Source organism: Vicugna pacos, chromosome 32, assembly GCF_048564905.1.
Source record: "Vicugna pacos chromosome 32, VicPac4, whole genome shotgun sequence".
In the NCBI taxonomy this organism is placed as follows: domain Eukaryota; kingdom Metazoa; phylum Chordata; class Mammalia; order Artiodactyla; family Camelidae; genus Vicugna; species Vicugna pacos.
The window spans coordinates 4456565-4468394 of NC_133018.1; the positions used below are offsets into that span (position 1 = coordinate 4456565).

At 44.4% G+C, this 11830-nt stretch overlaps 1 protein-coding gene and 1 long non-coding RNA gene across 9 annotated transcripts in view; one reads left to right on the forward strand and one right to left on the reverse strand.

The window, feature by feature from the left end:
• Nucleotides 1-11830, forward strand: part of EIF4ENIF1 (eukaryotic translation initiation factor 4E nuclear import factor 1) — a 39438-nt gene that overhangs the window by 26415 nt on the left and 1193 nt on the right. For 6 of the 8 annotated variants that reach the window (XM_072953592.1, XM_072953589.1, XM_072953590.1 and 3 more), the window contains 10 exons: nt 131-310; nt 1110-1342; nt 3477-3548; nt 3991-4174; nt 5144-5223; nt 5574-5716; nt 8141-8225; nt 9633-9765; nt 10905-11249; nt 11520-11684. In XM_072953592.1, the coding sequence (XP_072809693.1) occupies nt 131-310; nt 1110-1342; nt 3477-3548; nt 3991-4174; nt 5144-5223; nt 5574-5716; nt 8141-8225; nt 9633-9765; nt 10905-11249; nt 11520-11684 (1620 nt within the window). The remainder of the gene's footprint in view (nt 1-130; nt 311-1109; nt 1343-3476; nt 3549-3990; nt 4175-5143; nt 5224-5573; nt 5717-8140; nt 8226-9632; nt 9766-10904; nt 11250-11519; nt 11685-11830) is intronic. The other 2 variants (XM_072953593.1, XM_072953594.1) reach the window with 1 other exon arrangement.
• LOC140691008 (uncharacterized) lies at nt 6188-9622 on the reverse strand. Its single transcript, XR_012066450.1, has 2 exons — nt 7171-9622; nt 6188-6927 (listed from the first exon to the last, which is right to left on the reverse strand). It is a non-coding gene; the product is annotated as an uncharacterized lncRNA (long non-coding RNA).

Consider the following 11830-nt stretch of genomic DNA (forward strand, 5'->3'; position numbering starts at 1 on the left):
TCTATTAACGTTAAAGGGTCTCTGGATACTGATAAAACCTTCAATTTGTGTCTTCTTAATATTGTTGATGATATGTTTTTGTACTTGATCAGGACCAGTTAATTATGAATATATTTACTTGCAATATTAGGTCTGGAACAAGCCATCCTCTCTCCTGGACAGAACTCGGGGAATTATTTTGCTCCTATACCATTAGAAGACCATGCTGAAAATAAAGTGGATATTCTAGAAATGCTACAGAAAGCCAAAGTGGATTTAAAACCTCTCCTTTCCAGCCTTTCTGCAAATAAAGAAAAGCTTAAAGAGAGCTGTAAGTATTCATTACAATCTGCTTTAGATACCTGAAACATTTGGATGATCAGTCTAAACGCAGAATTGATTCTAACAGACTGCTGATCTCATCAGAAGTCAAATAGATGGTGGGTTTTGTTTAATATTCTTCAAAAACACTTTTTTTTGTTTTCTTTGTTTTTTTGGGTGGGGGGTGTGACGTAATTAGGCTTATTTATTTATTTATTTTTAGAGGAGGTACTGGGGATTGAACCCAGGACCTTGTGCATGCTAAGCATGCGCTCTACCACTCGAGCTATACCCCCCACCCAAAAACACTTTCTAATCGAATAATACCACCTCTTTGAGAATCTAGTAGTCAGTGGGTCATGAGGCCAGTGGTAGGAACTTTCCCTCCAAGCCCTCCTCCTCACCTGGAGCCTGATTATGACAGTCCAGTGAATGTTGTAGCCCTCCTGAGCGTGACTTGGCAGCTCCTCAGCCGTTGCCCCAGGCTGCTGCGTTCCTGCTCAGGTTAAAAGCCCTTAGCATAAACCTTAGTCGTGTAATAACCGTGGTGCAGGAGGCGCTCTTGCTGGTGTTGGGCTGCCTGGCATTCCTGTCCCTGGTAGCAGGTCTCAGGAAGACTCATTAGAAAACGTCCCCCTGTAGGATCTGAAAGTCTTTTCTGTCGGTCTGTTTTTAGTGTCAGCCTTTTCTGACAGCCTTACTTCAGCTGTGAAATAAATTGGTTTCACCTTCACCATCATGTTAAGCAAAAAGAACTCCTAAAACATACTCCTTTGCTGGGCTTAACCTGGACTTTCCCAACCTTTCAGCACATTCAGGGGTTGTGCTCTCAGTGGAAGAGGTAGAAGCAGGGCTCAAGGGCCTGAAGGTGGACCAGCAAGTGAAGAATTCGACTCCTTTTATGGCAGAACATTTAGAGGAGACCCTGAGTACTGTGACCAGCAATCGACAGCTCAAAAAAGATGGAGATATGACTGCATTCAACAAGCTAGTGAGCACCATGAAGGCAAGTGGGACTTTGCCTTCTCAGCCCAAAGTCAGCGTAAGTATTTGTCACACATCCCAGCCTTTTCTCCTTTCCCCTCTTTCTATTCCACCTCCCATCGCAATAAATGGATTTTTTAAAAAGGTATTCTGAGTAAGTTGGAAATTCTTTAGTGGTCATTTGGTCCTTGATGCTTTTGTGTGTTAATTACCACTGTACTGTTTGTTACTAGAAAAAAGCAGGCTTGTGGTTAATCTGTACATGTTGTGGGTGACAGTATATGGATTGAAAGATGCAGACATCACTTGCTTATCTTAACTCACTGCTAAAGAAGTGTAAAAATATCTTTCGGGATGAGCTCAAGAAAGTTTTCTGTTTATTCAGCTACTTAAGTTAAAGTAACTTACCATATTTTCATAGTAAAATCTTTCTTTTCGCACCTTCTAGTTACTTCCAGACACCTGGGATCATTTGCTTGCTTGATTAGGCTGTTGACAGTTATACATATTATTGTAAAGTATCTAAGATGGGTTTTTCAAGACAGTTACTTTCTGTTAATTTACTAATAGAAAAAGCTTTGACTGCAAACTTGTAAAACACCTTCAGGCGTTCAGTAGGGTTACAGGGTGCCTGCATGTCAGTAAACGCAGGTATGTAGCACATACTGGTCTTTGTTACAACACGTTAGAGGGTGGCTCTCAGTCATAGTCTGTCAGTTTGCTAACCCTTGATGCTACAAAGTGATAGGAGAAACAGGGTAAATCTGAATAATAAAAACATAAACACAGACTTACTCTAGTTGCTGAGTTACAGCAAATTTATCAAATTGAGTTTTGCCTCGTTTTCTCCTGACGCCGTCTCGTCTGGGAACTACAGGTTAACCACGGCAGTAGTTGTTTGACTCATTGCGCCTCGTACCAATGGAGGGCAGCTGATCTTTGGTGTTTCTTATCTGACCAGCAGTTAGTGTCAGATCCTAATAGGGGCCATTGTCCCTGGCCTACCTGTCTGACTCTCTGCCTCTGAAGGGAGGCATCTCAGACAGGCTTGTTCCTGTGCGTCTGACCACACCACGCCAGTCACAGGGGAATGTTCCTTGTAAGCTGCTTTAGAATAATTTCCCTACAAAGAATTACTAGATGTGAATGCTTTCAAATGAGGACTAAAGGGACTGCAGACTATCCTGTTCTGCTTTCTTGTGACCTTTATACCTTGGTGACTGGATGCCGACTACAGTGGTGTATGAGTGACTAAGAAACGGGAGTGGGGGAACTCAGTAGTTTACCTGATGCTTTAGAATATTTTTGTTTCAGGTATGATTTTAGGGTGTGAGGTTGGGGTTTCTGTGCTCTGAAATGTGTCTGGTTTCAGTTCAAGGAATGAGCCTCAAATACATGCAGAAAGGAATGGATGATACAATTTAAGTTGCTAGGTAAAGAGTAATACAAACTCAACCTAGAAAGAAAGCAACAAGGAAATAATGTAAGAAGTGCACCAGGTATTGTCCCAAAATACTGCTTGATTTGCATGTTGTTGTTAAGTCATGGACCACCTGAGAAATCAAGTCTGTAATTACTGCAACTGTGTGTGTTATGTGTGTACTATTTCTGATCTCCCGCCATCCATTTCGGTTCAGTCATATTGGAGATAACCATACATTACAGAACAGTTTGTTCAAAACAATAAAGTTCAGATTTCCTGAACTATAACAATTCTGGCCAAACTGACATGTTGTTTACTAGGTTTTTTGTACCATCTGTGGTACATGTTAAAGATAATGGGTACCAAAGGTTGTCTCAAAAATTAAAATGTATAAATTATCAGAAGTTCCTACTTGCGGCTTCCTGCTAAATAAGCGTTCCCCTATTTCACCATTTTTCTTTTCCCCTTTTGGTCACAATGTTAGAAATAGTAAATGGACTTGAGCTTACCACAGAGAGGAAACGACCTTGTCTGAGGGTCTCTGAGTGGACTTTGCACATACATGTGAAGATTCTTCCTGTTCCCAGATCTTTGGGATCTGTGTGATGAGAGGGTGGAACAAGTTGATCTCAGTTAGTTTTCTGTGATTGGGACGTCATTCTGCAGTTAAGTGCCAACTCCCTGGGTAGTTTTTAGTGTTTTCTTTTGGTCCCAAATTAATCTATAAATATGTAGAAGTTTAAAACCAGTTCTCCTTTGACTTTTTTAGCGAAACCTTGAAAGCCATTTGATGTCCCCTGCTGAGATTCCAGGCCAGCCTGTCCCTAAGAACATCTTGCAGGTACTTCACAATCTTATACCAAGGCCTTGGAGTCCTGAACAGTAGTCCTCTGAACTGGTTTTGTGTAGTGGTCCAGTTCCATGCTGCCTCGCAATGAAGGATGTGGTGTCACTGCCTGGCATAGTTGTGTCACTGTTAATCTCAGTGTGGGGTGGGGAGGTGGCTAAAAAAGAGGACAGACTAAGCCCTTGATTTCCAGTTTGCAAGTTTGCAATTTCTTTGGAGATTTAAAGTATCTAACCTATGTTTGTAGCACTAACTTAAAGGAAATGTTGCTAGCTGAACGTACAGAGAAATTTGTTGTGTGTGTATGTGCCAAGTTTGTCAGTGGAGAATGAGGGAGATTCATCATTGATTTCAAAAATTTAATCCATAATCCACAACCTCTGACTAGGAGGAAGGACCAGGTTTGTTCACAACGATTTGACGTTTCTGCCTTTAGGAACTTCTGGGTCCACCAGTTCAGAGACCTGCTTCTTCCAATCTTCTGAGTGGCCTTATGGGGAGCTTGGAGCCTACGACATCTTTACTGGGCCAAAGAGCACCCTCTCCTCCCTTGTCACAGGCATTTCAAACAAGAGCAGCCTCAGCCGACTACCTTCGTCCGAGAATACCTTCACCAGTTGGTAAATGCTCGCAGACGCAGGCCTGTCCCCGTCATCATGCCCTCCCCTTCCCCCGCAGAAGTTGTACCAGTCCCCTGGAACTGGCCAGCTCTTTTTCATGGGCATCCTTAAACAGTTTAAAAAGAAATGTATTCATTTATTATGCTTTTTTCAGTGGGTGGTGAGGACACAAATGAGGAAAATAGCTTATTATCTACCTGCTCTTCCAGATAAGTATGTTCGTGTTACAGTTTTGTATTTTTTTTCCTTGAGGTTGATCTAAATTGGATCCAGCTCTTCAGTCATCTTTCTTATTTTGGGAATTCAAGCAAAAAAAGTTATTTTGGCTCCTTAGGTTTTTCCTGTATGGAGAAGTCAGGGTGTGGCTCTCTACCAGCCTAATGAAGTTGTGCACAATCAACTGTTAGGTCTTGTGGCTAAATTAGAATGAATTTAAGAAGAATGAATGGAAGAAGCACTCAGAAGCCTGTCTTAGCAAAGTGTTGTGCAGATTCTCAGAGTGTCCCTACCACCTTGGACCACGTTGGGCTACTGGCTGCTCTGGCCCCCACCAGTCATACCTTGAAAGGAAGTTTTTGCAATCTTTCCAGAGTTAGGAGGATGCAGTGGGAAGAGTATGAACCACAAAGCACTGGTCTCTGCTTTGGTATCAGCTGGCTTGATGATGGTGGGCCAGATCACTAGCTAGAAAAGATCTTCTCTAACAGACAGAGGACTCAGCTCTAAAAGGGACAAAGCTGACAGCTTATTGAGGAAAATAGATACACCAGCAATTTGGGTCATTAAATGATCTGACTGAGGTCCACTTAGCCCACTGTGGGCGCACAGGAGAGAGGCATCATCAGCCCAGGATCTCAGTACTTCCTGGCAGAGGTGGTCTTTGGCGTGGAGCAGCATGCATCAGTGATGATGCCTGCCTGGTGGGCGGCTGCTGTCTTGACACTCACGGAGACTGTAACTTTCCAACAGGTTTCACACCAGGACCACAGCAGCTACTCGGAGATCCATTCCAAGGCATGCGCAAGTCTATGAGCCCTGTCACAGCCCAGGTCTGGCCGAGCTCTTTCTCGCACTCAGTCTGTTGGCTTGCTTTTCACCCTTACTGTTGCTTGTGGGATGGAGCATTAAATTGGTACAGTGCTTGGAAGTGGTTTTGAACTATAATTCAAGCCCAATGAAGGCTAGAAAGTTGGTGAAATTATATGAACTATGAACATGTGAAGTCATACTTAAATAGCTAAAATCCTGTTCAGTGGATTGGCAGCACAATTAGTTACGTTTGCAATATCTAATTTCTCTCAGGTGCTGCTTAAATATACTTTCTCTAAGTGAGCAAAGAGAGAAGGTGTGTTGACTGTCCTCATTCTTCTGCTAACCCTCCTCTGCCACTTCTGTTCAGCAGATGAGCCAGCTAGAACTGCAGCAGGCGGCTTTGGAGGGGCTGGCCCTGCCGCACGACCTTGCAGTGCAGGCAGCAAACTTCTACCAGCCTGGCTTTGGCAAACCGCAAGCGGACAGAACCAGAGACGGATTCAGAAACAGGTAAATTACTAATCCTACCCTTGTGGAGATTTATAAATTATTTTTCCTCAGAGTAGCAAATTAGTTATCCGTAGTATAACTTGTATTGTACGCACTGACATTCTGTACGATATGTGGTGCCAATTCCATCTCCTGAAAGTTTAGAGAAAATCATATGATTGAATTCTACTGCAGGGGCATAGGTTTGTCATCTTATGTAATTTTATTTATATTCATTTAAAGGATTCATTTTTACCAGTGTAGGTAGCATAGCTACTTGTTTGCAGTTATGCTGATGAGATGATGAAAAATAAAACTCCACTTAGCTTCCTTCCCCACAGATTCCTTGTTAAATGTCAGACTGACCCTTGATTTGGGTTTGCTGAACAGAGCTGTTAACAAACAATCGCTGGTTTCACTCTCCTCGCATTCTCTCTGCTGGTTGCAACAAGTAGTGAGATGAAGTGAACCATGAATTGGGGGCAAAAGGGGTAGCAGTATTGTTCTTTTTTATTGTGACATGGAACAGACACAAAAAACTGCATTAAACAAATGTGTAGCTGATTATAAGGCAGATCTCCCTTGTTAGCTACCCAGAAGCCTTCCATGTGCCTTGTCTCAATAATACCTTTTCTCCCCTAGAAGTGACCGTTGTCAAGCCCTTAAAAGTAATCACCACCTTCATATTTTTAGTTTTATCACCAAAATGTACTTTATTGAACACTATATTCCTGCCCCATATAGTACTTGGTAATTAAAATGTATTTATGTTTTCTTATATTATTTAGAAGTCACATTGTTTAAGAAGTCATTTCTAAAATTGCCATATCAGTGTCTCAGTGTCTTGCTTCAGCTGGTTTTATACGTTGACACTTTCAGAAAACTGAGACCAGTTAGTACCCATACTCTTTCAAAGCACTTTTGATACGCAGAATTTTACTTGCTCTTGGGAACAACTCTAGGAGGTAGATGGGGTTAAAGAACTAAATTTTACAAAGAAACAGATTTTTTAAATATGACTTACTTGAAACTAACAGGTAGATCCAAGTCAGTGCCTGCGGAGCCTTCGATTTTATATCGAATGGCAGGCCCTTCCTGAACACTGTATACAGTTGTGTCCCCTGGCAGACATGATTCCTCCTTGCTTCGCTTTATTTTTGTATTGTACTTATATCCTCTAGCAGACTATATTTTTTTCTCTCTCTTATTGCCCATAGTAACCCGTCTTTACCCTGCAAACACAAGAATGTAATGAAGGCAGAGATTTGTTTCACTTTATTGCTGTATCCCCAGCACCTAAAACAGTGTTTAGCACATAGTAGGTGCTCAAATATGTTTATCAGAAGGAATAAATGATAGGTCGTGCAGAACCACCAGATTTGGGGTTACCTCTTAACCACCCAGAATACCACTGCTCTCTCTCTCTCCCCCTTTGTCATCATACTCAGTCTCACTGTGGCAGCACTGGGGCTTACCTGGTACAGACTGGAAAGAAGCCATGAGCTTAGGATTCCCATCTGCTTATGAGTCAGAGAATTTACAGAATCACTGAGTGTACTTGGGCCTTGGCCTTTGTGGTACAAGGTGTAACATGGCTGAAATGCAGTGAAGGTTTGATTAGTCAATGGGCTCACAAAATTCTTCTCTCAGCCTGTTTGTCTTGGTCAGCTGTTCCCTGTTTTCTTCCAAGTTAGGAGAGATGGGGAGTCTGTTCTTTTAAATTGTATTTGGGAGGCCTGTGATCAACCTTGTGTGTAGACCAGGAGTGGCAAGGAATGCTGCATGTAACTGGGCCCAAAAAACAGCTGAAACTCTTGGTGCTCTAGCACTGATTTGAACCAGTGTCTCCCACAGCAGCAGTTCCACGCCAGGCAGCGTGCTCCCTACCCTCTGGAGCATAGCCGGCCTACAGAATGAAGGCCCTCCCTAGCCTGTGTCACTGGTGTGGTCAGCAGATAACCTACACATCAGCCCTGGGCCAGCCTCCGTTCCTGAGGCCTTCCCCGTACCTGCTCCTTCTGCCTGAATCGTTGTTCTCCGTCTGTAGCTTCTCACTGGCACACTCAGTTTAATGCAGCTCCTTCCCAGAGCAGCTTTCCCAGCGTCCCTGCGGCAGGAGTATCCTCTCATCCCTCTGCCCCTCACTTTCCCATTGTACACCATTGGTGTCTAACATCAACATGCCTTGTTTGCCCTACATTAGTAACTGCCTCCCCGCTGGAGGAGAGTTCTTACAAGGCCCAGAACCATGTTTCATTAAGCTTTGTCTTCCCTCAGAACTTAGCATGTGGTTTTGCATATGTTAGGCATTCATTAAATGCTTGGGGAATTGAATTAGAGAAAGGAAATGGGACGCTTCGTAGGCTGACCTTGAGTATTATGTGGTTTTTAGACCTTGGAGTTGGAGCAGGTTGGGGATCACACTGATAACTGGTTTGTTCACAGGCAACAGCGAGTGACCAAGTCACCAGCCCCTGTGCACCGAGGGAATTCCTCTTCCCCTGCCCCCGCTGCCTCCATCACAAGCATGGTCAGTGCCCTTTGCCTTTGTGAATGACTTCTGGGCTTCTCCCTGTTTGGTTGTGCTTATGTTGTATCACTGTGTACCGCAAAATATCCTTGCGTGCCTTCCACAGGAGCCACTGATTTACTCGACTTTTATGACCACCTGTTTATTAGTTCTTCCTCTTTTCAGGATACAGTCTAAGTCTTAGGATTCTAGTGAAGCCCTTAGATTGGGGGAAGTGTGTTCTAGCAGCTGGATGAGTATGGGCCAGAGCATACCCAGTGGAGTAGTATGTTCAAACAAATGAGCAGTTAAAGGGGGGAGCAGGGGAGGACAGGGGTGAAAGACAGAAGGTGAGGTAGATGGGGTGACTGGGGTTGGATCATGGGGAGTCTGGTGAAAGAAACCATGATGGGAGTTCACAAATTCAGACTCAGATCTCAAGGACAAGAACTCAGGCTGCGTGGTAGAGCACAGGCTTAGCATGCACAAAGTCCTGGGTTCAATCCCCAGGACCTCCATTAAAATAAGTAAACCTAATTGCCTCCCCCAACCTAAAAAAGAAAAAAAAAATTAAGGTTGGTACAGAGGGGCTTGCTTATTTTACAGCTGACTCTTGTGCCAGCATCATTTTTTTTAGGTTTCATCCCCCCCCCCCGACCTTTACCACCTAATCAAAGCTGATACGCCAAGGGGAAAAGCCTATTATTACCTCTACTTCAGGACCTCAGGTGGGGCTTTGCACTGAGCACCCTGAAGGCAGGATCTCGAAGGAGCTTTTCTGTTCATAATTCATGCTGTCTCCTGTCATCAAGGATTTGGGGTTTAATGAGAAAAGTTGTGTGTGTAATAAAATCATCAAAAATAGGCTGTGCAGAGATGGGAACAGTGACCCCACATGGTGAGTACTGGCAGCTGAGGAGACCTGGAAGAAGACAGTTGTGGATTTTCTGGTTGCCGAGTTAAGATGGAAAACCGTAGGAGTACAGAGAGATTTAGGTTCTGGGGTTGTCTCTGGAATGTCCTTTCCCAGCTGGAAGGGCTGTTGTTGCTCCAGGGTGTACTTCTGGCCGTGTTCTTCCACCTTCCCAGCCTAATCGTGTGCTGGGGAAATGGCCGAAGTGCAGGCTGCAAAGGCAGGTCCCCGTCACCACAGACGAGGTAGGTTGAAGTTTCTGTGCTTTAACTACCTTTGTCTTAGAGCTCAATCTAGGTTTTGATGAGAGTGAATTGTGAGCAAGGGATGATGCACTTGAGACACTGCCTGTTTGGCCCATTCTGTTTCTTCCAGCAGCTAATCACCAGAATATTGCAGTTGGCCTCAGCCACCTATAGACAGAAGGGGACTCTCCACCTTGAGTAGTTTGGCCAGTTAATCCTGACCGAAAGGCATTTAGAGAATGTGGTAATACAAATTGCTTTTCTCTGCAGCTTTCTCCTTCCTTCACTCCTACCTCAGTGATTCGTAAGATGTACGAGAGCAAAGAGAAAAGCAAGGAGGAGCCAGCATCTGGAAAAGCAGCTCTTGGGGACAGTAAAGAGGACACTCAGAAGGCCAGTGAAGGTACTGCAGAGCTGTTGAGGATGTGCTGCCCGACAAGCGTGCCGGAGAGCATCAGCCTGCGTGCTGACCAGCCCGACCTGATTCTCTGCAAAGCCCTGGGCAAGACCCCTGGCTGCTTTGGACCACGGTTCTGGGTCTAACAATGAGAAGGGCTGGTCAGCTCATAGTCACTTAGGCACTAGAAATTCTGACCAATCTAATGCGGTATGAATGCTAGTGTTAGATAGCAAGAGCAAGCGTTAGCTTAGGATCCCTATTTAGGCTTGAATTATCAGTATGTTGATTTGGCAGATTAACAAAAGTTCAGTTTTATTTCTGAAAGGTTCTCTCTAGTCTGCAGAGACTAATTATCCAATAAAAATTCTGTGCAGTGGGTGAAGCATATAGGAGGTGTGTGAGAGCCTTAAAAGTGTATAGAAAATTAGAGAGGTTTTTAGGAGTTGCACAGTTGGGATTGTTAAAGACATGGCAAAACAGATTCTAATAAGTGAGGCTTACATAGGTTAGAGTATTGGTCTGAGAGCTTTTTGCCTCTGCGAAAGCTTCTGGGAAAAAGGAAATCCTATTGGTCCTACTAAAAGGCAGTTCAGTTTCCCTCACCAGACTGTAATTGCTCTTTAAGCTTTCTGCTGTGATGGATTTGCATAATTTTACTCACTTGATCTCCCCGGGAGGCTAAAAAGCATGTTAATCCCAAGCAGCTGATTAGGATAGGACTAGCTCCCCGCAGATCCCAGACCACGGCCCTGGGGCAGAGCAGGTGCCCAGCTGAGTTGGACCACAGGGCCTGACGGGCCAGGCTAGCTTGCCCGTAGCTGTTCCTGGGTCGAGGGGATTGTAAGAACAAAGATGCAGGCTTTTTATATGTTATCACTTCAGAGCCTTTGGTTTTTTAGAGTGTAGCAAAAATGAACTGTGTTCCAGCAAGGTGTTGGAAGCCTGGAAAACGTGGAGTCTAGTCTCAGCTCTGTCCCTGACTCCCGTGACCTTGACTGGGCCTGTTCATAAGGCAAAATGATGGTCCCTTTGGTGCAGTTCTCTCTATCTGTTGAGGGGATCGAATAAGGATTGTGAAGTTTCTAAGAAATGAGTTACTGGATCATTGGGAGGACCAAAATATTCTGTCTGAATCCTTACAGAGAACCTCCTGTCATCCAACTCTGTGCCCACTGCTGATAGAAACTCTTCTCCCACTACAAATCCCAAACTGTCAACGCTGCAGCGGTCTTCATGTTCCACCCCACTGTCCCAGACCAACCGTTACACCAAAGAACAAGATTATCGACCTAAAGCAACTGGGAGAAAAACACCCACCTTGGCATCCCCAGTTCCAGGAACACCTTTTCTCCGCCCTGTCCACCAAGTTCCCCTTGTCCCCCACGTCCCAATTGTGCGGCCTGCTCACCAGCTTCACCCAGGGTTGGTCCAAAGGATGCTGGCCCAGGGAGTACATCCACAGCATCTTCCAAGTCTGCTCCAAGCTGGTGAGTCTGACCTGCCATGGCAGCAGCTGCTAGAACTGATGACATGCTGTGCTGTGGGAGGTTTGCATCCTTAGAAAGATGTTACTAGGTTTTTTTTTCCATTTTAACCAGTAGGTCCAATCTAATCTATCCCTTTGTCCACTAAAAGATTAGGAACCTAGCTTAAGCATTCTTCATTCTGAATAAACTTTCAGATTAGCAAAACTGTACAGCCAAGCTTAAAAATTTCCAGGTAGAGTATTTCTCACGTTTCTTCTTTCTGCCCAATAGGTGTGCTTCCTCCTGGGATGGACCTTACTCATTTACAGGGAATATCTGGCCCAATCCTGGGTCAACCTTTTTACCCTTTACCTGCCACTAGTCACCCTCTCCTAAACCCTCGTCCTGGGACACCTCTGCATCTGGCAATGATGCAACAGCAGCTACAGCGCTCAGGTAGGTTCAGGAATGGGCCAGGTAAGCTGAGGATGGGCTGAATAGGCTCAGAGTTTTTGGACCAGTTCCCAGTGAAGGGGATGAAATGATACCGACCATCATTCTTTAACTTATCCTAGCAAGACTGGGATAGGGGTGTAACCAGA